We start from the raw sequence: 27,134 nt of genomic DNA on the forward strand, positions 1-27,134 counted from the left end.
TAGTGAGTGAGCATCAACGCGGACAGCTCAGAAGTAGAGATTGGAAGATAAAGCCTTAAGGTACCTTCACACATAACGATTTCGTTAACGATATTGTTGCAACGTCACGCTTTTTGTGACGTAGCAACGATCCCGCTAACGATCTTGTTATGTGTGACAGTGACCAACGATCAGGCCCCTGCTGGGAGATCGTTGGTCGCTGGGAATGATCAGGACCTTTTTTTGGTTGCTGATCACCCGCTGTCATCGCTGGATCGGCGTGTGTGACGCCGATCCAGCGATGTGTTCACTTGTAACCAGGGTAAATATCGGGTTACTAAGCGCAGGGCCGCGCTTAGTAACCCGATATTTACCCTGGTTACCATTGTAAAAGTTAAAAAAAAAACAGTACATACTCACATTTCGATGTCTGTCACGTCCCCCGCCGTCAGCTTCCCAGCACTGACTGTCAGCGCCGGCCGTAAAGCAGAGCACAGCGGTGACGTCACCGCTGTGCTCTGCTTTACGGCCGGCCCTGCACTTAGTAACCCGATGTTTACCCTGGTTACTCGGGGACTTCGGCATCGTTGAAGACAGTTTCAACGATGCCGAAGTCGTTCCCCTGATCGTTGGTCGCTGGAGAGAGCTGTCTGTGTGACAGCTCCCCAGCGACCACACAACGACTTACCAACGATCATGGCCAGGTCGTATCGCTGGTCGTGATTGTTGGTAAGTCGTTTAGTGTAACGGTACCTTTAATACAGTGGACAATACTACAGACACTAGAGTTTTGTACAGCTGCAGCAGTGAAAAAGAGAGAGAGAGAGAGAGAGTACTATTATTCTGTTAATAATAAAGTGATTCAATTGATAAAGGGGAGAGAGGAGAGAGAGAATTAGGGCTCCTTCTCACTTGCGAGAAATACGTGCGAGTCTCACATGTTAAAACCAAGCCCTGGCGCCGGCACTCTAGAGCGGAGCGTGTAGCTCCATGTATTGCTATGCAGCCGCACGCTCTGCTCCGGAGTGCCGGCGCCAGGGCTTGGTTTTAACATGCGAGACTCGCACGTATTTCTCGCAAGTGAGAAGGAGCCCTTAGGAGAGGTGCCAGCAACAGAAGTGACTGACTCATTGTAACTTGATCAGTAATACGGTGCAGCTGGCATTTGAATTACATCTTTTTTTTCTTCCTTCATTCTTATTCACTAGATAGCAGCAGTAAGACAGCACAATATTTTTAACAAAAAGAAAAAAAACAAAAACCTAAACATCGGTATCAGCCAGAGATGGTGTGCTAATTTGTCACAAGCGACTGTACTATGTTTTTGCATTTCTTGTGCAATCCCTTTTGTGAAGAGGAATAATTGTTTTTAAAAACAGAAAATTCCACAAAATCCAAGTGTGCATGTCGCAAACAATTTTTTTTGCACTCTTGTTTTACCAGTCAAATTTTACATCCGTACACACCACACTAATATAGTATCCTGTTGCAGGTACTGACTTTTTGATCGTGAATCTACCTATCTTATTACATCTTATTACATTCAAGTGGGTTGAAATTTGTTAACTAGAATAGAAAAAAATGTTTTAAAAACATAGACATTTAACTATGCATGTCTGTTTTTGCAAACCTGCATAACTAGTCCAGTTTGACAACCATACATGCCATACAGTTGTGGCCAAAAGTATTGACACCCCTGCAATTCTGTCAGATAATACTCAGTTTCTTCCTGAAAATGATAATAATACCAAATAATTTGTGATTGCAATCTTCATTTAATTTGTCTTAAATGAAAAAACACAAAAGAGAATGAAGCAAAAAGCAAAACATTGATCATTTCACACAACTATGGAACTCTCTGCCGTATGATGTTGTAATGAGTGATTCATTACTTAAATTTAAGAGGGGACTGGATACCTTTCTGGAAAAGTATAATGTTACAGGGTATATACACTAGATTCCTTGATAGGGCGTTGATCCAGGGAACTAGTCTGATTGCCGTATGTGGAGTCGGGAAGGAATTTTTTTCCCCAATGTGGAGCTTACTCTTTGCCACATGGGTTTTTTTTGCCTTCCTCTGGATCAACATGTTAGGGCATGTTAGGTTTGGCTATGGGTTGAACTAGATGGACATATAGTCTTCCTTCAACCTTAATAACTATGTAACTATGTAACTATATGTAACTCCAAAAATGGGCCAGACAAAAGTATTGGCACCCTCAGCCTAATACGTGGTTACACAACCTTTAGCCAAAATAACTGCGACCAACCGCTTCCGGTAACCATCAATGAGTTTCTTACAATGCTCTGCTGGAATTTTAGACCATTCTTCTTTGGCAAACTGCTCCAGGTCCCTGATATTTGAAGGGTGCCTTCTCCAAACTGCCATTTTTAGATCTCTCCACAGGTGTTCTATGGGATTCAGCTCTGGACTCATTGCTGGCCACCTTAGAAGTCTCCAGTGCTTTCTCTCAAACCATTTTCTAGTGCTTTTTGAAGTGTGTTTTGGGTCATTGTCCTGCTGGAAGACCCATGACCTCTGAGGGAGACCCAGCTTTCTCACACTGGGCCCTACATTATGCCGCAAAATTTATTGGTAGTCTTCAGACTTCATAATGCCATGCACACGGTCAAGCAGTCCAGTGCCAGAGGCAGCAAAGCAACCCCAAAACATCAGGGAACCTTCGCCATGTTTGACTGTAGGGACCGTGTTCTTTTCTTTGAATGCCTCTTTTTTTCTCCTATAAACTCTATGTTGATGCCTTTGCCCAAAAAGCTCTACTTTTGTCTCATCTGACCAGAGAACATTCTTCAAAACGTTTTAGGCTTTTTCAGGTAAGTTTTGGCAAACTCCAGCCTGGTTTTTTTATGTCTCGAGGTAAGAAGTGGGGTCTTCCTGGGTCTCCTACCATACAGTCCCTTTTCATTCAGACGCAGACGGATAGTATGGGTTGACACTGTTGTACCCTCGGACTGCAGGGCAGCTTGAACTTGTTTGGATGTTAGTCGAGGTTCTTTATCCAACATCCACACAATCTTGCGTTGAAATCTCTTGTCAATTTTTCTTTTCTGTCCACATCTAGGGAGGTTAGCCACAGTGCCATGGGCTTTAAACTTCTTGATGACACTGCGCACGTTAGACACAGGAACATTCAGGTCTTTGGAGATGGACTTGTAGTCTTGAGATTGCTCTTGCTTCCTCATAATTTGGTTTCTCAAGTCCTCAGACAGTTCTTTGGTCTTCTTTCTTTTCTCCATGCTCAATGTGGTACACACAAGGACACAGGACAGAGGTTGAGTCAACTTCAATCCATGTCAACTGGCTGCAAGTGTGATTTAGTTATTGCCAACACCTGTTAGGTGCCACAGGTAAGTTACAGGTGCTTACACTTATACAATTCCTTAATAAATGTAGGGATCCCCTCAAAATATAAATAGCAAACTACTGGAGAAAAAAAGAAGGAGCACTGATCCAATATGTAAAAAATATAATAAACAAATTTTATTCAATAAAGTTCATAATATCACATAAATATACAAAATATGGATATCTTACATAAGGGACAAAGTACATAGACCACAAGATTGCACTAAAGACATCACTGGCATCACGTCAAAATGGAGATAGAAACATATATAGCAACTCCCGAAGGAAATATGGGTGACATAAATATATAGAGATCAAATATCAATAGGTGTCCTCCCGACGAAGCTGTCTTTAGTACAGCCTTGTGGTCTATGTACTATGTCCCTTATGTAAGATATCCATATTTTGTATATTTATGTGATATTATGTGTTATGAAGGCAATCCAGTAACACAGTGTGCCAGTAATCAGAGCACATACAGTGATCTGACAATAACCCAAAAACAATAGAACGAGCTCTGAGACGTGGAATCTCTGTAGACCGCAATACCTGAACCTATCCTAAACACAACTAAAGGCAGCTGTGGATTGCGCCTGACACTACCTATGCAACTCGGCACAGCCTGAGGAACTGACTAGCCTGAAGATAGAAAAACAAGCCTGACTTGCCTCAGAGAAATACCCCAAAGGAAAAGGCAGCCCCCCACATATAATGACTGTTAGCAAGAGGAAAAGACAAACGTAGGGATGAAATAGATTCAGCAAAGTGAGGCCCGATATTCTAGATAGAGCGAGGATAGCAAAGAGAACTTTGCAGTCTACAAAAAACCCTAAAGCAAAAAACCACGCAAAGGGGGCAAAAAGACCCACCGTGCCGAACTAACGGCACGGCGGTACACCCTTTGCGTCTCAGAGCTTCCAGCAAAAACGAATAGACAAGCTGGACAGAAAAAACAGCAACAAAAGGAAAGAAGCACTTATCTAAGCAGAGCAGCAGGCCACAGGAAAGATCCAGAAGCTCAGATCCAACACTGGAACATTGACAAGGAGCAAGGAAGACAGAATCAGGTGGAGTTAAATAACAAGGCAGCCAACGAGCTCACCAGAACACCTGAGGGAGGAAGCCCAGAAGCTGCAGTACCACTTGTGACCACAGGAGTGAATTCAGCCACAGAATTCACAACAGTACCCCCCCCTTGAGGAGGGGTCACCGAACCCTCACCAGAGCCCCCAGGCCGACCAGGATGAGCCACATGAAAGGAACGAACAAGATCTGGAGCATGGACATCAGAGGCAAAAACCCAGGAATTATCTTCCTGAGCATAACCCTTCCATTTAACCAGATACTGGAGTTTCCGTCTAGAGACACGAGAATCCAAAATTTTCTCCACAATATACTCCAATTCCCCCTCCACCAAAACAGGGACAGGAGGCTCAACAGATGGAACCATAGGTGCCACGTATCTCCGCAACAACGACCTATGGAATACATTATGTATGGAAAAGGAGTCTGGGAGGGTCAGACGAAAGGACACAGGATTAAGAATCTCAGAAATCCTATACGGACCAATAAAACGAGGTTTAAATTTAGGAGAGGAAACCTTCATAGGAATATGACGAGAAGATAACCAAACCAGATCCCCAACACGAAGTCGGGGACCCACACGGCGTCTGCGATTAGCGAAAAGTTGAGCCTTCTCCTGGGACAAGGTCAAATTGTCCACTACCTGAGTCCAGATCTGCTGCAACCTGTCCACCACAGAATCCACACCAGGACAGTCCGAAGTCTCAACCTGTCCTGAAGAGAAATGAGGATGGAACCCAGAATTGCAGAAAAATGGAGAGACCAAGGTAGCCGAGCTGGCCCGATTATTAAGGGCGAACTCAGCCAACGGCAAAAAGGACACCCAATCATCCTGGTCTGCAGAAACAAAACATCTCAGATATGTTTCCAAGGTCTGATTGGTTCGTTCGGTCTGGCCATTAGTCTGAGGATGGAAAGCCGAGGAAAAAGATAGGTCAATGCCCATCCTACCACAAAAGGCTCGCCAAAACCTTGAAACAAACTGGGAACCTCTGTCAGAAACAATATTCTCAGGAATGCCATGCAAACGAACCACATGCTGGAAGAACAAAGGCACCAAATCAGAAGAGGAAGGTAATTTAACCAAGGGCACCAGATGGACCATTTTAGAAAAGCGATCACAGACCACCCAAATGACTGACATCTTTTGAGAAACGGGAAGGTCAGAAATGAAATCCATCGAAATATGTGTCCAAGGCCTCTTCGGGACCGGCAAGGGCAAAAGCAACCCACTGGCACGTGAACAGCAGGGCTTAGCCCTAGCACAAATCCCACAGGACTGCACAAAAGTACGTACATCCCGTGACAGAGATGGCCACCAGAAGGATCTAGCCACTAACTCTCTGGTACCAAAGATTCCTGGATGACCAGCCAACACCGAACAATGAAGTTCAGAGATAACTTTACTAGTCCACCTATCAGGGACGAACAGTTTCTCGGCCGGACAACGATCAGGTTTATTAGCCTGAAATTTTTGCAACACTCGCCGCAAATCAGGGGAGATGGCAGACACAATGACTCCTTCCTTGAGGATACTCGCCGGCTCAGATAAACCCGGAGAGTCGGGCACAAAACTCCTAGACAGAGCATCCGCCTTCACATTTTTAGAGCCCGGAAGGTACGAAACCACAAAATCGAAGCGAGCAAAAAATAACGACCAACGGGCCTGTCTAGGATTCAAGCGCTTGGCAGACTTGAGATAAGTAAGGTTCTTATGATCAGTCAATACCACCATGCGATGCTTAGCTCCTTCAAGCCAATGACGCCACTCCTCGAATGCCCACTTCATGGCCAGCAACTCTCGGTTGCCCACATCATAATTACGCTCAGCAGCAGAAAACTTCCTGGAAAAGAAAGCACATGGTTTCAACACTGAGCAACCAGAACCTCTCTGTGACAAAACCGCCCCTGCTCCAATCTCAGAAGCATCAACCTCGACCTGGAACGGAAGAGAAACATCTGGTTGACACAACACAGGGGCAGAAGAAAAACGACGCTTCAACTCCTGAAAAGCTTCCACGGCAGCAGAAGACCAATTAACCAAATCAGCACCCTTCTTGGTCAAATCGGTCAATGGTTTGGCAATGCTAGAAAAATTACAGATGAAGCGACGATAAAAATTAGCAAAGCCCAGGAACTTTTGCAGACTTTTCAGAGATGTCGGCTGAGTCCAATCCTGGATGGCTTGGACCTTAACCGGATCCATCTCGATAGTAGAAGGGGAAAAGATGAACCCCAAAAATGAAACTTTCTGCACACCAAAGAGACACTTTGATCCCTTCACGAACAAAGAATTAGCACGCAGGACCTAGAAAACCATTCTGACCTGCTTCACATGAGACTCCCAATCATCAGAGAAGATCAAAATGTCATCCAAGTAAACAATCAGGAATTTATCCAGATACTCACGGAAGATGTCATGCATAAAAGACTGAAAAACAGATGGAGCATTGGCAAGTCCGAACGGCATCACTAGATACTCAAAATGACCCTCGGGCGTATTAAATGCCGTTTTCCATTCATCTCCTTGCCTGATTCTCACCAGATTATACACACCACGAAGATCTATCTTAGTGAACCAACTAGCCCCCTTAATCCGAGCAAACAAGTCAGATAACAATGGCAAGGGATACTGAAATTTAACAGTGATCTTATTAAGAAGGCGGTAATCAATACACGGTCTCAGCGAACCATCCTTCTTGGCTACAAAAAAGAACCCTGCTCCCAGTGGTGATGACGATGGGCGAATATGTCCCTTCTCCAGGGATTCCTTCACATAACTGCGCATAGCGGTGTGTTCAGGCACGGATAAATTAAATAAACGACCCTTAGGGAATTTACTACCAGGAATCAAATTGATAGCACAATCACAATCCCTATGCGGAGGTAGGGCATCGGACTTGGGCTCTTCAAATACATCCTGATAATCAGACAAGAACTCTGGGACCTCAGAAGGAGTGGATGACGAAATAGACAAAAATGGAACATCACCATGTACCCCCTGACAACCCCAGCTGGATACCGACATAGAGTTCCAATCCAATACTGGATTATGGGTTTGTAGCCATGGCAACCCCAACACGACCACATCATGCAGATTATGTAGCACCAGAAAGCGAATAACTTCCTGATGTGCAGGAGCCATGCACATGGTCAGCTGGGCCCAGTACTGAGGTTTATTCTTGGCCAAAGGTGTAGCATCAATTCCTCTCAACGGAATAGGACACCGCAAAGGCTCCAAGAAAAAACCACAACGTTTAGCATAATCCAAATCCATCAGATTCAGGGCAGCGCCTGAATCCACAAACGCCATGACAGAATACGATGACAAAGAGCATATCAAGGTAATGGACAGAAGGAATTTGGACTGTACAGTACCAATGACGGCAGACCTATCGAACCGCTTAGTGCGCTTAGGACAATCAGAAATAGCATGAGTGGAATCACCACAGTAGAAACACAGCCCATTCAGACGTCTGTGTTCTTGCCGTTCAACTCTGGTCATAGTCCTATCGCACTGCATAGGCTCAGGTTTAATCTCAGACAATGTCCAATAGTAGAGAAAACATACATCCGCACTGCTCAAAGGTCCAACTCAGTGACCGTATTATAATATCGGTCTAGCACCACAGAAAGTGATACTGGCTGTATGAATCCTTTACACCTGAATCAACGGGGTGCTGCTGCCAGGAAAAATGTGTGCAGAATCCAAATGGCAAAAAAGAAAAAGTAGGCGCGCACTTACCCTGTTGCGGTGAGTATCACTTTATTAGGACATATAAACAAACGGATAGCAGGGAGGGATAGGGTCAGCCACGGACAACGATCGTTTCGTGCTCAACGGCACTTCAACGGGTCCTCAAAGAGGACCCGTTGAAGTGCCGTTGAGCACGAAACGATCGTTGTCCGTGGCTGACCCTATCCCTCCCTGCTATCCGTTTGTTTATATGTCCTAATAAAGTGATATTCACCGCAACAGGGTAAGTGCGCGCCTACTTTTTCTTTTTTGCCATTTTAATCTCAGACAATACCGCCAGATGGTGCACAGATTTACGCTCGCACAAGCGACGACCTATCTGAATGGCCAAAGACATAGACTCATTCAAACCAGCAGTCATAGGAAAACCCACCATGACATCCTTAAGAGCCTCAGAGAGACCCTTTCTGAACAAAGCTGCCAGCGCAGATTCATTCCACAGAGTGAGTACTGACCACTTCCTAAATTTCTGACAATATACTTCTATATCATCCTGACCCTGGCACAAAGCCAGCAAATTTGTCTCAGCCTGATCCACTGAATTAGGCTCATCGTACAGCAATCCGAGCGCCAGGAAAAACGCATCGACACCACTCAATGCAGGGTCTCCTGGCGCAAGAGAAAATGCCCAGTCCTGAGGGTCGCCGCGCAAAAAAGAAATAATAATCAAAACCTGTTGAACTGAATTACCAGAAGAATGAGGTTTCAAGGCCAGAAATAGCTTACAATTATTTTTGAAGCTCAGAAACTTAGTTCTATCACCAAAAAACAAATCAGGAATAGGAATTCTTGGTTCTAGCATAGATTTCTAATCAATTGTATCTTGAATCTTTTGTACATTTATAACGAGATTATCCACTGAAGAGCACAGAGCCTGAATATCCATGTCCACAGCTGTGTCCTGAAGCACCCTAATGTCTAGGGGAAAAAAAAGACTGAACACAGAGCTGAGAAAAAAAAATGATGTCAGAACTTCTTTTTTCCCTCTATTGAGAATCATTAGTTTGGCTCCTTGTACTGTTCTGAAGGCAATCCAGTAACACAGTGTGCCAGTAATCAGAGCACATACAGTGATCTGACAATAACCCAAAAACAATAGAACGAGCTCTGAGACGTGGAATCTCTGTAGACCGCAATACCTGAACCTATCCTAAACACAACTAAAGGCAGCTGTGGATTGCGCCTGACACTACCTATGCAACTCGGCACAGCCTGAGGAACTGACTAGCCTGAAGATAGAAAAACAAGCCTGACTTGCCTCAGAGAAATACCCCAAAGGAAAAGGCAGCCCCCCACATATAATGACTGTTAGCAAGAGGAAAAGACAAACGTAGGGATGAAATAGATTCAGCAAAGTGAGGCCCGATATTCTAGATAGAGCGAGGATAGCAAAGAGAACTTTGCAGTCTACAAAAAACCCTAAAGCAAAAAACCACGCAAAGGGGGCAAAAAGACCCACCGTGCCGAACTAACGGCACGGCGGTACACCCTTTGCGTCTCAGAGCTTCCAGCAAAAACGAATAGACAAGCTGGACAGAAAAAACAGCAACAAAAGGAAAGAAGCACTTATCTAAGCAGAGCAGCAGGCCACAGGAAAGATCCAGAAGCTCAGATCCAACACTGGAACATTGACAAGGAGCAAGGAAGACAGAATCAGGTGGAGTTAAATAACAAGGCAGCCAACGAGCTCACCAGAACACCCGAGGGAGGAAGCCCAGAAGCTGCAGTACCACTTGTGACCACAGGAGTGAATTCAGCCACAGAATTCACAACAATTATGTACTTTATTGAATAAAATTTGTTTATTATATTTTTTTACATATTGGATCAGTGTTCCTTCTTTTTTCTCCAGTAGTTTGCTAAGTTACAGGTGCTGTAAACTACACAAATTAGAGAAGCATCACATGATTTTTCGAACAGTGCCAATACTTTTGTCCACCCCCCTTTTTTATGTTTGGTGTGGAATTATATCCAATTTGGCTTTAAGACAATTCTTTTTGTGTTTTTTCATTTAAGACAAATTAAATGAAGATAATAACAAAGAATTTGTGTTTGCAATCATTTTCAGGAGGAAACTGAGTATTATCTGACAGAATCAGGGGTGTCAATACTTTAGGCCACAACTGTACCTATGCTGTGGCGTGCTGCTACATTTTACTTTTCTTACTTGCATGAAAATCACTGATGAAACTGGGTCCTTTTTTCTGAAGGAGCCTTATGCCACCGGTACATACTCACCTGTGTGGAGGCAATTATTTACTACTACATCGGTATGCCTTCAATTTCATACAGAGCCTTTTTTCTATTGAATGCCACATGTATGGATCTATTCTTCACTAGAAGCATTGTTTCTCTCAATATACATACGGCCCCTGACGGAGCGTGGTACGAAACTACACGGAATTACATTTGCATCTGTACAGATATCTGTGCATGAGGCCTTATAATGTGATGGCAGCGATATGCATATGCAGCAGCTCTACTTACAGACATCAAGCTCTGGGCTTCCCCTATGCTAAAGAGGCAAATCTGCTTGCAGCATGGAAGGGCACTCGGTCAGGACAATTGGCATAACCAGGCTGCTAGTCTTGTGGCCAGGAGAGAACGGGGATTATAAAGGTGGGACACACACCAATCCAATAATCATTAACTATCCACTGGATAGGTGGTAATATATGGAGGCTGGAATACCCTTTTAATTCACCAAATACAGTAATATCTACATACTACCTGACTTGTGTAGTGGAAGTTAGGTAAGCATAAATGATATTGATGTATTTTGGTCCCCATAACATATTGCTGTATTAACCCCTTCACCTCCTCCAGCCTGTTTCCATCTTCCTGACCAAGCCAATTTTTTCACTTCTGACCAGTGTCACTTTATGAGGATATAACCCTGGAACTCTTCAATGCATCCCTCTGATTGTTTTTTTCATGACATGTTGTACTTCATGTTAGTGGTAAATTTTGGTCAATATGATTTGCATTTATTTAGGAAAGTATAAAAAATTTGACAACAAATGTGAACATTTTGCAATTTTCAAACTTTGAATTTTTAAACCCTTAAATCAGATAGTTATGCCACCCAAAATGGTTAATAAATAACATTTGCCATTTGTCTACTTTACATTAGAATCAGTTTTGATTTTTTTTTTCGTTAGGATGTTAGAAGGGTTAAAAGTTGACCAGCAATTTCTCATTTACAACTTTACAAAATTTACAAAACCAATTTTTTAGGGACTTCATCCCATTTGAAGTGACTTCGAGGGGCCTACATGTAGTAAAATACTTAAATGTGACACCATTTAAAAAAGGCACCTCTCAGAGTGATCAAAACCACAGTCAAGAACTTTATTAAACCTTTAGGGGAGTTAAAGCCACATGAAAGGAAAAAAAATAAGCATTTTACCTTTTCCAACAAAAATATTGATTTAGCCCCAAATTTTGCATCTTGAAAAGGGTAAAATGGAGAAAATGGACCATACAATTTGTGGTGCAGTTTCTCCTGTGTACACCGATACCCCATATGTGGTGAAAAAATACTGTTTGGGCACAGGGCTTAGAAGGGAAGGAGTATCACTGGACTTTCAGCGTGAAAAAATGGCTTCAGGTTCTGCCTTGAATTTTATTGATTAGTCAAAGTGGTGGGTCCTTGGGATAACACCGCCCCCACCTCCGACGTGTCCACCTCAATGATGAACGGTTCAGACAGATCAGGTTGGACCAAAACAGGGGAAAACATAAAGCATTTCTTTAATAAAGCAAACGCCTCCACAGCCGGAGCTGACCAGTTTTTGAGATCAGCCCCCTTACAAGTCAGATCAGTGAGGGGCTTGACCACCTGTGAAGACCCCTTAATGAATTTCCTGTATTAGCTTGCAAACCCCAGAAAACATTGAAGATCATTTAAGTCTCTGGGTTGCACCCAATCCACAATGGCCTCTACATTCCCAGGGTCCATATGAAACCCCTTGACAGACAGAATGAATCCCAGAAAGGACAATTCTTGGACAAAAAATTTGCATTTTTCAGGTTTCACAAAGAGCGAGTTCTCCCGTAACCTCTGGAGAACCGCACGTAGATGATCCATGTGAACTTGTTTGTAAGATGAAAACACAAGAATATCATCTTAATATACCACCATAAAGCACCCAACAAAATCAGAAAATACATGGTTGATAAAATTCTGAAAAACAGCTGGCGCATTAGTAAGACCAAAGGGCATAACCAAATTCTCAAATAACCCTTCAGAAGTGAGAAATGCAGTTTTCCTCTCATCCCCGTCCCGAATATGGATTAGATTATATGCTCCCGTGAAGTCCAATTTAGAAAACCATTTGGCCCCCGATAATTGATTGTACAAATCAGGGATGAGCGGGAGGGGATAGGTATTTCTCACTGTGATCGAAAATCGAGGCACGGGCGCAAACCACCCTCTTTTTTTTTTTTTTACAAAAAAGAATCCAGCCACCACAGGAGAGACAGATGTGGCCTTTACGTAGGCTTTCAGAAACATACTCCTTCATAGCGGTTCGCTATGGGCCAGAGAGGTTGTACAAACGGGCCTTGGGCAATTCAGCACCCGGAACCAGATTAATAGTACAGTCAAAAGGGCAGTGTGGTAATAAGACCTCGGCCTCCTTTTTGGAGAAAAAACATCCTCAAAATCCTTCGAGATTAATGGATGACACAAGTACAGTAGTAAGGCAGTTTTTGACACGATTAGGACCCCAATTGACAATGTCCCGAGATTCCCAATCTATCACAGGGTTATGTAACTGTAACCAGGGGAACCCCAACACCAGTCCCGCAGGCAGATTGTCCAGAACAATACATGAAATACGTTCCTGGTGCAAGGAATCCACTTTAAGGAAAAACTCCAAGACAAATGTAATGACATTCTTAGCCAGTGGTGTTTTCTCAATGGCAACAATTTGAATAGGAGTCTCCAGCCTAACTGTCCCTAACTTACACTTGGTCACCAAGTCAGAGTCAATAAAGTTCATGGATGACCCGCAGTCCACAAAAGCAGAAGTGGGTGTGAAGCAACTCCCACAACTAAGTTCCACTTCAAACAATACTTTAGAGAATGAGAAAAAAGGTACCTGGGAGTCTGGGTGACCTCCTCGACAATCACCCAGACTCAGCCGCTTGTTAATGGGTGGGCAGGAGGAACAGTCCTTTTTCCAATGTCCGGGATTTCCGCAGTAAAAACATAGCTTTCCTTCACGTCGCTGTCTCCTCTCCTCCTTGAGGTTGGTGGCCCCCCACCTCCATAGGTTCAGACAGTGACAAAACAACAGGATTAGCAGGGAGCAACAGAACATCTAGCTGTGTAATACCTCTGTCTGCAGCCTCCAATCCATACGGATAGCCTGCAGCCTCCAATCCATACGGATAGCCTGAGTCATAGCCTGGGTGGTGGATGAAGAGCCAGAGCGTCCTTCAGGTGATCCGAAAGTCCTCTCCTGAACTGACATCTCAGGGCAGAGTCATCACAGGACCAGCGACGGAACTCGGAGCTATACCATTCAGCCGAGAGCTTACCCTGAAAGAGACTCATGATTGTGTCCTCAGCCACTCTGACCCAGTCAGGCTTGTCAAAAATAAGTCCTAGAGCCTCAAAGAACCTATCCACAGACATACATTCAGGGGCAGTAGCAGGTAAAGAAAAAGCCCACGATTGAGGTCCCTCCCGAAGTAAGGAAATGATTATCCCCACTCACTGACACTCATCTCCAGAATATCGGGGTCTAAGAGAAAACAATAGCTTGCAACTCTCCTTAAACGTACAGAACCTCTCCTTTTCCCCGGAGAACATATCTGGGAGCCCGATCGTAGGTTCAGGAGAGTGCAATGAGACATCAACAGTGACAAAGTGCATACAGACAGACTGTGAAGAAGATCCCTGCAAAGATTTTACCATGTCAGAAAGCTCTCTTTGCAGGTGGTTATGAGATGTGGCCAAGGCCCTATGTTCCACAGACAGATCCTGCATCATTTGTGCCAAACTAGTCATTTGATCAGCCAAGGTATCGATCTATAGAAAGCAGAGCAGAGAAAAAAAAACGTCTGTTTCTGGTCAGTTATAATGTCACGCTGCTACTATGCAGGTATGTGCAGGCTCCACTAGATGGCAGTAGAGTGGAAGCAGCACTGCACCTATAGAGAGCTGGCCTGCAGTGCAGCAGTGAGGCTACCAGAGGTGGCAGCAGAATAGTCAAACAAGCCAAGTCAAATCCTAGACTGTAGCACAGTACCAAAGGAATAAGCAAACTCACAGTCAGAGACAAACCAGGGAATCAGTAACAGTCAAGAACGGATAAGCAAAAAAATAGAAGCAGGTCAGGATACAAGTCAGGTGCAGGCACAGCAGTGTCATATATCCCCTTAGCATGGACACAGGTAATTAACTATTTGATTAGGGTGGCAGTTGCGGGGGAGTTTGCTATTGAACGTTTAGCAGAGGCTTGTATATGTATTGATCATTATTTGTATTACAAGTCTTAATTTATTGCAGCCTCTGAGGCACCTCCCCAAATGGAACTATACAATTTTTTGATGTAATATGTTAGATATTTGTTCAGCAGAGGATTGTATATGTATTGACCATTTTGTGGTATTACCAGTCATAATTAATTAGAGCCTCTGGGGCATCTCCTTCAATGGGACCATACCATTTACTGATGTAATACATTAAGATTTGTGGTCCCCTTTGCACTATAGCCACTTTATAACTTTTTGTCACAGTGTTCATTCAATGGGATACTGTATATCATAGACATATGGACTGTTACTTTAATACATTTATAAATTACCGTAATATTGTTATAGCATTTGATATATGCCATGGTATGTCTACTGTAGTTGGTCATAGTTGGTTGTCTCTATGTACACTTGTACAGTCCTATTTTTCACTTTTTTTGGTCATATTATGTATTATTGTTCTAATAAAATTTTGATATCTTTTTTACTCAATTGACTGATCCTTCAGTTATTCTCAATTGGTATAAGCTGTTTATTTGAAGGGTTTAATATTATATATAGTGAGGAAGTTCTTTTTGCTTCAGGATACAAGCCAAGTCAAAACCAGGGAGTCAGCACACTAACGGGAAACACGGAGTCAAGACAGGAATAGGGGAAAACAGAGACACGGGTTCAGACAGCAACGCAGCAGGACAAATCAGAGCAATCAGAGTCAGCTACAGCAGCACTAGGCAAAAACTACAGGGTGGGCCATTTATATGGATACACCTAAATAAAATGGGAATGGTTGGTGATATCAACTTCCTGTTTGTGGCACATTAGTATATGGGAGGATGAAAACCTTTCAAGATGGGTGGTGATCATGCTGGCCATTTTGAAGTCGGCCATTTTGGATCCAACTTCGTGCCTCCTCCTAGCAATTCTTTCCCGGCGATTGCTAGGAGGAGGCACTATCAGCTAAATATACAGATGCTGTAAGGCAGGGGACCTGGGTGACAGGCTGACACACGCAGTGCGCATGCCCAGGAATCCTAGCCCTGCACTGTGCATAATGCATAACACACTGCGGGGCTGGGATTCCCAAGGTGGGTGGCCGCACTGCCCGCACAGGCGCAGTCTGCAAGCCTGGCTGGGACGTCAGACGGCCAGAGCTTACTGCGCCTGCACAACACAGTAGTACACAGCGCAGGCACCGGTTTTGAAGCTAAAACAGCGCGGAGGGGGCGGCGCCGAAAGCCCCTGAAGATTTGAGTGACGGCAGAGTAGCAGTTCAAGATGGGGAGTGAGGACCTGCCTCCCTGAGTAAAGACAGGTATTTTGGATAAGTTTCAAAACGCTTTATTTTGGGAATACATGAACCAAAAACTAAAAGAGCCACCTTGTTAGAATGCAGCATTACTGCTGCACAAGGTGGCTCTTTTAGTTTATAACGGCTGGAGGGGGGTGACAGTGGCCCTTTAACCCTTCTAACTGCCTAACAAAAAAATGTACCGTATATACTCGTGTATAAGCCGAGTTTTTCAGCACTTTTTTTTGCTGAAAATGCCCACCTTGGCTTATACATGAGTCATTGTCCCAGTTTATGGCTGGGGAGGGGGAGAGGCAGAGCAGCAGGTCACCGGAAGCAGGAGTCGGTGAGTGGCTGCGGCTAAAGCCTGTGTCTGCTGCTAAAGAGAAATGAATATTCACTGAACTGGCAATGAATATTCATTTCTCCTATAGTGCACGCACAGCTACAGCTGCAGCCTCCAGCAGCTGCCGGGCTCTAATGGGTGCCCGCTCATTAAGGTAATGAATATTCACCTCTCTCCGCTCCCATAGGCTGGAGAGAGGTGAATAATCATGACCTTAATGAGCGGGGAAACATGATCGCCCGGCCGGAAGAGCTGCTGAATGCCGAAATGAGATGCTGCGAGGGTGCGCAGGGAAGATAAGTAGGATTTTTTTTATTTAATGCTTTTCTCATGGAGGCCATACATACAAGCATGGGAATGAGGAACCATGTAGACAAGGATGGGCATAAGAAGCTATGCATACAAGGATGGGAATAAGGAGCCACACAGACAAGGATGGGAGTAAGGAGCCACGCATACAAGGATGGGAGTAAGTAGCCACGCAGACAAGGATGGGAATAAGGAGCCACGCACACAAGGATGGGAATAAGGAGCCACGCACACAAGGATGGGAATAAGGAGCCACGCATACAAGGATAGGGATAAGGAGCCACGCATACAAGGATGGGAATAAGGAGCCACGCATACAAGGATGGGAATAAGGAGCCACGCATACAAGGATGGGAATAAGGAGCCACGCATACAAGGATGGGAATAAGGAGCCACGCATACAAGGATGGGAATAAGGAGCCACGCAGACAAGGATGGGAATAAGGAGCCATGCATACAAGGATGGGAATAAGGAGCCATGCATACAAGGATGGGAATAAGGAGCCATGCATACAAGGATTGGAATAAGGAGCCGCGCATATAAGGATGGGAATAAGGAGCCGCGCATACAAGGATGGGAATAAGGAGCCATGCATACAAGGATGGGAATAAGGAGCCATGCATACAAGGATGGGAATAAGGAGCCGCGCATACAAGGATGGGAATAAGGAGCCGCGCATACAAGGATGGGAATAAGGAGCCGCGCATACAAGGATGGGAATAAGGAGCCATGCAGACAAGGATGGGAATAAGGAGCCACGCATACAAGGATGGGAATAAGGAGCCATGTATACAAGGATGGGAATAAGGAGCCGCGCATACAAGGATGGGAATAAGGAGCCGCGCATACAAGGATGGGAATAAGGAGCCATGCATACAAGGATGGGAATAAGGAGCCATGTATACAAGGATGGGAATAAGGAGCCGCGCATACAAGGATGGGAATAAGGAGCCGCGCATACAAGGATGGGAATAAGGAGCCGCGCATACAAGGATGGGAATAAGGAGCCATGCAGACAAGGATGGGAATAAGGAGCCACGCATACAAGGATGGGAATAAGGAGCCGCGCATACAAGGATGGGAATAAGGAGCCGCGCAGACAAGGATGGGAATAAGGAGCCATGCAGACAAGGATGGGAATAAGGAGCCACGCTTACCAGAATAGGGATTAGGGGAGAATGCATACCTGGCTTATACTCGAGTCAATAAGTTTTCCCAGTTTTTCAAGGCAAAATTAGGTTCCTCGGCTTATACTCGGGTTGACATATACACAAGTATATACGGTATGTTTAAGAAATGGTGCAGATGTAAAGTAGACATGTGGGAAATGTTATTTATTAACTATTTAGTGAGATATAACTCTCTGGTTTAAGGGCATAAGAATTACAAATTCTAAAATTGCAAAATTCTCATATTTTTCAGAAAATTTCTAATGTTTCCACAAATAAACGCATGTCATATGGAACAAATTTTACCACTATCATGAAGTACAATATGTCACAAGTAAACAATCTCAGAATCACTGGGATCCATTGAAGCGTTCCAGAGTGACAGTGGCATGTAAAAGTTTGCACACCCCTGGTCAAAATTACTTTTATTGTGAACAATTAAACAAGTTGAAGATGAAATGATCTCTGAGAGGCCTATAGTTACAGACCACACATTTCCTTTGTATTTTAGTAAAAAAATATATATATATAGTCATCTTTTCCACTTTAAAAATTACAAAAAGCAAAATGGGCCGACATGTATTTTTCAAATGTTAGCAATATCTTTTTTTTTTCATTTCGTGATTAAAAAAAATATTAATCTTGCAGTTTTTCACTCTGGCAACTTGGCCTATTTTAGATAAATAATTCCTGCTGTTTCATGGAGCGTTTACAGCGGTTTCCTTGTCATCAGAGGCAGGATTACAACTGATAACTGTAACATTGCTGACATTTACTGGGTATGTTGTGAGCAGAGATGAGCGAACATCGTCGGCTCCCTCCATATTCGGCAAGCTCTAGCGCTTACCGAAGAAGCTGCCTCTAGAACCCGGATACCTGCAGCGCTCCCGATGATCAGCTCTTCGACGCCGCAGCTGCATGTGTCGCGGCTGTGTGACAGTCACAGCACACAGGCTCTCCATAAAGTAAAATAGGACAGTTGGGTCAATCCTCCTAACAAGTCTATATGGGAACGCAGGTCATATATTGAATAAAATGATACCTCTATATCCGCAATATGATGTCTTATTCCATTGTTTTTATTAATATGTAACTGAACTGTGGGTGGGACATAGATCTCCCAGAGAATCCGCCTCCAGAGATTATTGTAAATGAAAGGGGCAGTTATCAGTGCGAGACATGTAATGACTGACAGTCTGCTCCCCTGATCTACATGTCTCACACTGGTAACTGCTCCTTTCACTTACAATAATCTCTGGAGGCAAATTCCCAGGGAGATCTATGTCCCTCCCATAGATCTTAACAGCTCATTTACATAGTAAGAAAAACCTGGATTTGTCGGTATTCAGACATCGGATCACAGATATCAAAGTATTATTTTATTCAGCTTCCCATGAGCTACATGCTCATATAGACGGCTTAGGAGGGTTGATCCTACTGATACTTGACTAACGCAATACGTCACTTTTTTATGACAAATTTCCCTTAAATGCCGATGTCAGCTACTGACAGCAGCATCTACTGTAACTGATTAAATAGCAGTGATCGAATCCAGATCTGATCGGTGCTTATTATGTTCCAACATTTTTATTAAAAGAAATAGCGACATAGAGAGACATGCAACTGCAGAGAGCTTTGCCAGGGTTCTTGCACATCAGTGCAGGGTGTCGTTATCTTGTAGGTGAGACTTTGGTTTGGCCAATGTCCTTAGTCATGCTGCAATACACGCATTCCGAGTTATAGTACAGGTGGCACCTTCATACTTAGGGTACTTTCACACTAGCGTTTTTTGTAAATCCGTCACAATGCGTCGTTTTGCAGAAAAAACGCATCCTGCAAAAGTGCTTGCAGGATGCGTTTTTTCCCCATACACTTCTATTGACGACGCATTTGCGACGGATTTGCACACTTCGCATCCGTCTTGCGACGAATGCGTCGTGCTTTGGCGGATCATCGGGAGAAAAAAACCCTACATGTAACGTTTTTTTCTCCCGACGGACCGCTTTTTCCGACCGTGCATGCGCGGCCGGAACTCTGCCCCCACCTCCCCGCACCTTACAATGGGGCAGCGGATGCGCCGGAAAAATGCATCCGCTGCCTCCATTGTGCAATGCAGCAAACGCTAGCGTCGGAATCTCTCCCCGACGCATTGCGACGGGGAGATTCCGACGCTAGTGTGAAAGAAGCCTTAGATGGATTGTTTTCCTTCCTTCTGGTAAAGAACTGATTTTCAGAACTGGAAAGTCAATGGGCTTTATTAGCCAAACTTTTATGAGAAGAGTGTCCATTTGGCTGATATACGCCGTCACATTAATTGCCTCCTTTCCAATTGCAGATGCTGTCGATTCCTTTTCCGCCATTGGGCTGGATTTTGGCCGATTGCAACCTTACCGAATAATGGTCCAAGCTCAGCCATCAACAGTCCTCCCATAGATGGATATTGTGCTCCTCAGCACCGGAGGAGGACTATTCACCTGGAGACCCCACCATGTTCCATCACTGAGAACACCAGGATCAGTCTGGGAATACGGGACGAAAGCAGCATCTTGTAATACCTGTTGTAATTCTTCCTGGGGTGATGATGGAAGCCCTAGCTGTGCCCCAGTAATATCCAAGTAAACATCTTCCTGGTTGCTATACATCAGGTTTAGTGCAGTGATGTTCATCTTGTGACTTTCCACCTATTGGTCAAGCTACAACAACCAGCATCTCTGAGAACCTACCGCTATCATAACATGCTGGAAGTTGTGGTTTAAAGGGAACCTGTCACCTGAATTTGGCGGGACAGGTTTGCGGTCATATGGGCGGGGTTTTCGGGTGTTTGATTCACCCTTTCCTTACCCGCTGGCTGCATGCTGGCCGCAATATTGGGTTGAAGTTCATGCTGTGTCCTCCGAAGTACATGCCTGTGCAAGGCAATCTTGCCTTGCGCACGCGCAGTATGCTTTGCGCAACTGCGGGCAAAGCCAAAAAGCATTAGTGCGCATGTGCTGGCGCACTATGTCCCGGAACACAGCTAAATACTTCTGGGACATAGTGCGCCGCTGCATGCGCACTAAGGCTTTTCGGTTTTGCCTGCAGCTGGGCAACGCATACTGCGCGTGCACAAGGCAAGATTGCCTTGCGCAGGCATGTACTTCGGAGGGCACAGCTTGAACTTCAATCCAATATTGCGGCCAGCATGCAGCCAACGGGTAAGGAAAGGGTGAATCAAACACCCGAAAACCCCGCCCATATGACCGCAAACCTGTCCCGCCAAATTCAGGTGACAGGTTCCCTTTAACGACCAAGCATCAGATCTTTAACACAGTGATTTCGATACAGGGGCTCTACAATTGGTGCCAGTCTACTATTTTTCTATATAGTACCTGAGGTGTTATAGTTGCGGTATATTTTATGTACAGAGATCTATGACGGCACAATCATTAAACATAACTTTAGGCTTAGCTTAAAGTAGAAGACTATCTTGTTCAGAAGAGACGGGACGGACAGGGAATATATTTGCACTAAGGCATTGTTCACATGAGTTTTGATTTATTTTGACAGCTAAAACGACTAGTAAAAAAGGAAAAGCGTAAAGGGCTAATCACAGGCGATTTCTGTCTTTAAGGGCAGGTACAGATGACTGTTTTCTCCCCCCCAAAAAACGGTCCAATTATGCTAATCACACTTGGATCAGAATGGGATTCGATTTTTTTGGAGATGAAAAAAAAAAAAAAGGTTTCTCCACCTTCTCCATTTTGTCAGTCTGTGATAATCGGACTGCACTCTGATATCATCCAAGTGCGGTCCGATTTTCTTTCACACACCCATAGACATGAATGAGCAAGTGCCATCCAATTCTGAGAGGCTTGCTGCAATATTTTTCTCCGACCACTTGTCCAAGGAAAAATGTGGACTTTTGCACAGCCCCATAGACTAACATGGGTAGGAGTACTATGACATGAAAAATTGATTGGGGCTTGTTTAAAAGGAATGTATCATCAGAAAATTACACATTTTCATTTTTGTGTTCTCATAATTTTTTCCTCCCCTTCTCCCATGAGCCATTACTTTTTTTTTTTTTATAACATAGCAATATGCAGTTATTGATTTTTTTTAAGGGATGAGTTGTAGTTTTGAATGTTTACCATACAATGTACTGGAAAAAAAAAATCCAAGTTCTGTGAAATTGTATTTCTGTCATTTGTAGGTTGGATTTGATTTCATTGTGTGGTAAAAATGACCTGGCATCATGATTCTCCAGGTCAGTACAATTACCATGATTCTAAACTTATTTTTTTTCCTTTTATTGCAAAATAATACGTATTTTTATTAAAAATTTCACATCGGTCCTTGAGGCTATTTTAGACTTCTCTTTAGACTATTTCATTTTCTTTAAAGAAGGCTTTTCAGAAGTCTCATTATCATCAGAGACAGTATGACAGTTAACAGATAACACCTATATACTGTATAACACTGGATTCACCAATCGTAAGATGCAAGTAAAAAAAAAAATACAGATTTTTATAAGAAAAATGAAAAAAAAAAAACATATTTAACATAAAACCTCAATAGAAACGTTTTCTCATGATACATTATCTTTTGAATGAATGAATAAAAGTTTGGATCCGGTAGGACATGCACATTGTTGGTAGCATGTCCTCTGTTTACATGGGAGATGTGCTGCTGACAATAATGTTTTTTAGGCATGTATAATCTATGATTAGCCATAGAACAAGTGTTTTTCTCGTCCACTGGGAGCTCATCTCCACATTTTTAATGGCCAACGAGCGTTCTTACAAGTGCATATGGAGTGTACAGGATCATGATTTTTCTAAATATAAAATGAATCAGATCTGCCCAATGTGAACAAGGCCAAAAGGTTCCAAAATGTAGACCTTTCAGTGTCTAATCTGGAGATCAGTGTCCATTCTCTTCTAAGACTAAGGCTACTTTCACACTTCCGTCGGCCCGACGTACCGACGGACGTTGTGCAAAATTATGCACAACGAGGGCAGCAGATGCTGTTTTCTGAGACGCATCCGCTGCCCATTATGAGTTCCGGGGACGAGGGGGCGGAGTTTCGGCTGCGCATGCGCGGTCGAAAATGTCGAACGCGTCGCACAAAAAAACGTTACATTGAACGTTTTCTTGTGACGACGGTCCGCCAATTACCGACGCATCCAGTGCACGACGTATGGAACGTGTGTCCATACGTCGCGATGCGTCAGTAATACAAGTCTACGTGCAAAAAACGCATCCTGCGGGCAACTTTGCAGGATGCATTTTTTGCACAGAACGACGCATTGCAACGTCTTTATAAAGACGGAAGTGTGAAAGTAGCCTTATAAGACCAACTGCAGAAAATACTGTACCCCATTGCAGAAACAACATGCATTATCACCACTTATGGCCTAAAAGGGTACATCCATGACAGACATTTGTGCCATGTCCATGAAAAAAACCCTCATGTGTTTTTGTCACTTGATATATAATGGAGATTGCAGGTTTCTGGCTACTTTAACCCCTTTTGTAGTTCGGTTCAACTAGTCCTAAAGAGGTTGTCCAGTGTAAACAGGTTATCGCCTATCTAATGGCTACGTGATAAGCTGCTGATCCTATCGATAGGTGGTAACTTGTTTTAACTGGACAATCTCTTTTATAACACTATGGGGGATACAGGATCCAGATTCTCTATAAACGGATGGGGTCCTGGTATCCCACCTATTAGATCTCTGGGCATATACTCATGCTATAAATATCTGTCCTTCAGACAATCCCTTTAAAGCTCACGGCCATTTTCACTAAACTATATATGCAGATAAAATCTGACATGGTTCATTACCCTTCTGTGCCTCATCATTTAGACAGAACTCACTGATTCTCATGGTCCACCAATGAACAAAGAGTAAAATAATCCCAATGATAATTATTTTCTACCTACATTTCTATTTTTCAGTATAGAGCTCAAAGGCACAACTCCAGGACAGCAGGCAGCAATGAGGCCCATCATAAGGGCTTTGTACTGTCACCTTTGCAGCCATTTTGTTTTCTTATGTTATGCAATGCACAATGAAAAACAGATAGTTGTGATTTAGGCTATGTGCACACGTTGCGGATTTCCGTTTTTCTCCATGCGGAAACGCTGCAGATCTGCAAGTGATTTACAGCACAATGTAAATCAATGGAGGAAAAAATGCTGTGCTAATGGTGCGTAAAATTCCGCACTGAAAACACAGCAGATTCAAAAAAGGACAATGTGACTTCCTTTTTGCGTATCTGCATTGTTTCTGCGCCCATTGACTTGTATTGATTCAGTCAAATCTGCAGCAAAACCGCAGAATCTGCGGTTTTGCTGCGGAGTTGGGTGCGCGAAACGCTGCAGATCGGGAGGGGGAAGAGTGTGTGGGCGGAGTGTGGGCAGAGACAATGTGTGTGGGCGGAGACTGTGTGCGGGGAAGATATGTGTGTCTGCTGGGCTGTGTGTCTGTGTGCGGGGATAGCGGGGCTGCGGTGATCGCGGAGCTGTGCGGCGATCACAGGGGTCTGCGGTGATCGTGGGGCTGTGTGTGTCTGTGCTTGGGTGTGTGCGGGTCTGTGTGTGTGTGTGGGTCTGTATGTAGGCAGGCAATGTCCGATGGGACTACTAGTCCCATCCGGCTATGCCTGCTACAGTGACCGGTAGCCAGATGATGGGACAGTATTGTCCCTTCATCTGGCTACTGTGTTCAAGTGTACGAAAAAAAACAAATACACGCATATACAGTACATACAACACACAGAACATACAACATACAGTACAGACATACAGAACATACAACATACAGTACATACATACAGTACATACAACATACAGCACATACATACAGTACATACATACAGAACTTACAACATAGAGTACATACATACAGTACATACAGCATACAACATACAGAACATACAACATACAGTACATACAACATACAGAACATAGAACATACAGAACATACAACATACAGTACATACTCACCATCACCTTGATCCCCGAAGCCATTGCTCACCTGTAAAAAATATTAAAACAATGCACAAACAATATACTCCCTGATCCGCAGAAATCCAATTAATACGAGTGTCCCATGACGATCTTCTGTGGAGAGCAGCCACATCAGCTGATGCGACCGCTCTCCAGGGGGTCCAGGATACAATGACGGAAGGTATCCTTCCGCAGTATATCCCTCCGCCGCTATGAGAAATAGTTCCTACTCTCACTTGCGGCACTGCTGTGTGTAAAAATTCCAACGCAACATTGCCATAAAGTGAGAGCCTGAACTACAGTAACCTCTTCAGTGATGCACTGCAGGAGCCATTGTCTCCTGTCATTTCATCACTGGGAGGCCCTATAGAGCGGTGACATCACCCGATGTCACTGTTCTATAAGAGAGATCGTCATGGCACACTCGTTATTAATTGGACTGCTTTTGACAGGGAGTATACGGTTGGTTTATTATTTTTAATTTTTTGTAGGCGATCAAGTATGGTAAGTATGGTGAAATTAAGAATATTAAAATACTTTTTTTCTGGCTGTGTTTTTTTTTTACTGTTTCACTACTATAGAATTAATAATGGATAGGTGTCTTATTGACGCCTCTCCATTATTAACCGGGCTTAATATCATCTTACAATAGCGAGGTGACATTAACCCCTTATTACCCCATATCCCGCCACTATATGGGAGTGGGAAGACAGAGGCTAAGTGCTGGAATTTGCGCATCTTACAAATGCGCCATTTCTGGGGCGGCTGGGGGCTGGTATTTGTAGCCGGGGGGGGGGTAGGGGGCAATATCCATGGCCCCTCTCTAGGCTATGAATATCAGCCCGCATCTGTTTGCGTAGCCTTTCTGGCTATAAAATATAGAGGGACCCCATGTAATTTTTTGGGGGGTCCCCCTATTTTGATAGCCAGTAAAGGCTATGCAGACAGCTGTGGGCTGATATTCATAGCCTGGGAAGGGGCCATGGGTATTATCCCATTGCCAGGCTAGAAATATAATGCCCCCGGCCGTCGGCTTTCCCCCTCTGGCGCAGAAAATTGCCCACGGCATTTTTTTTCCAAAAATAAAACATTGTTCATTAACCCTAGAACGCGTACCTGGGGCCTCGCAGGCCTGCTAGGTTACTTGTTTTCTATTATCTGTAAAACTACATTAGTTAGAATTTTGAAACTCAAGGTAATCCTCAGGTATATAGTTGTTAGTAATATCCAGTTGTTCATATATTTTTATGTTATAGGCATCTCGTATAGCAACGCTTTTTTTGTGACTACCCCAGATTCACGTACCTGGGGCCTTTGAGGCCTGCTTTGGTTTACATGTACTCCTCAGTCTTTTTGTCTGTACTGTTGTTGGGGAAGAACTTATGACTCAGTCTTTATGACTATTGGTCGATGGCTGTTGCTGGGAAGAGTGTGGATTCTGCCTGACATGGTAATGTGATCCTGGAAGGGAGTTTCCCCTCACAAAGTAACGTGATTATGATGTCAGTACAGGTCCTTTAGTCCTAAATCCTAGTTGCTGGAGAGACTTTGGAGGAAGAAGTCAGCTTTCTTTGGTCTGTAACAAAGAACCTTTCTCAGCTCCAAAACCAAATGCTTCTACTGCACTTACAAGAAAGTGATCTGTTGAAGGTAAGAGTAGGGGGGCTGTACTTTACCCTAAGCACACAAACACTAACAAAGTCTTAAGGTACCGTCACACTTAGCGACGCTGCAGCGATACCGACAACGATCCGGATCGCTGCAGCGTCGCTGTTTGGTCGCTGGAGAGCTGTCACACAGACAGCTCTCCAGCGACCAACGATCCCGAGGTCCCCGGTAACCAGGGTAAACATCGGGTAACTAAGCGCAGGGCCGCGCTTAGTAACCCGATGTTTACCCTGGTTACCATCGTAAAAAAACAAACAGTACATACTTACATTCAGCTGTCTGTCCCTTGCCGTCTGGTTCCTGCACTGACTGCTGGCCGTAAAGTGAAAGTGAAAGCACAGCACAGCGGTGAGTCACACAGCGGTGACTCACCGCTGTGGCTGTGCTCTGCTTTCACTTTACGGCCAGCAGTCAGTGCAGGAACCAGACGGCAAGGGACAGACAGCTGAATGTAAGTATGTACTGTTTGTTTTTTTACGCTGGTAACCAGGGTAAACATCGGGTTACTAAGCGCGGCCCTGCGCTTAGTTACCCGATGTTTACCCTGGTTACCAGTGAAGACATCGCTGAATCGGTGTCACACACGCCGATTCAGCGATGTCTACGGGGAGTCCAGCGACGAAATAAAGTTCTGGACTTTCTTCCCCGACCAGCGATCTCCCAGCAGGGGCCTGATCGCTGCTGCCT

At 44.1% G+C, this 27,134-nt stretch overlaps 1 protein-coding gene across 2 annotated transcripts in view; it reads left to right on the forward strand.

Annotated features, from left to right (window-relative positions):
• The window catches only part of LOC138676981 (melanin-concentrating hormone receptor 1-like), a 61,567-nt gene that overhangs the window by 33,873 nt on the left and 560 nt on the right, over positions 1–27,134 (forward strand). Inside the window, exon 4 of one of the 2 annotated variants that reach the window (XR_011320852.1) lies at positions 20,121–20,400. Coding sequence is in view for 1 of the 2 variants with exons in the window: in XM_069766716.1 (XP_069622817.1) it covers positions 20,121–20,337 (217 nt within the window). In the remaining variant the exon portion in view is untranslated. Of the gene's footprint in view, positions 1–20,120; positions 20,458–27,134 lie in introns of those variants that run through there. The other variant, XM_069766716.1, reaches the window with a different exon arrangement.

Source organism: Ranitomeya imitator, chromosome 4 (assembly GCF_032444005.1).
Source record: "Ranitomeya imitator isolate aRanImi1 chromosome 4, aRanImi1.pri, whole genome shotgun sequence".
Lineage (NCBI taxonomy): Eukaryota > Metazoa > Chordata > Amphibia > Anura > Dendrobatidae > Ranitomeya > Ranitomeya imitator.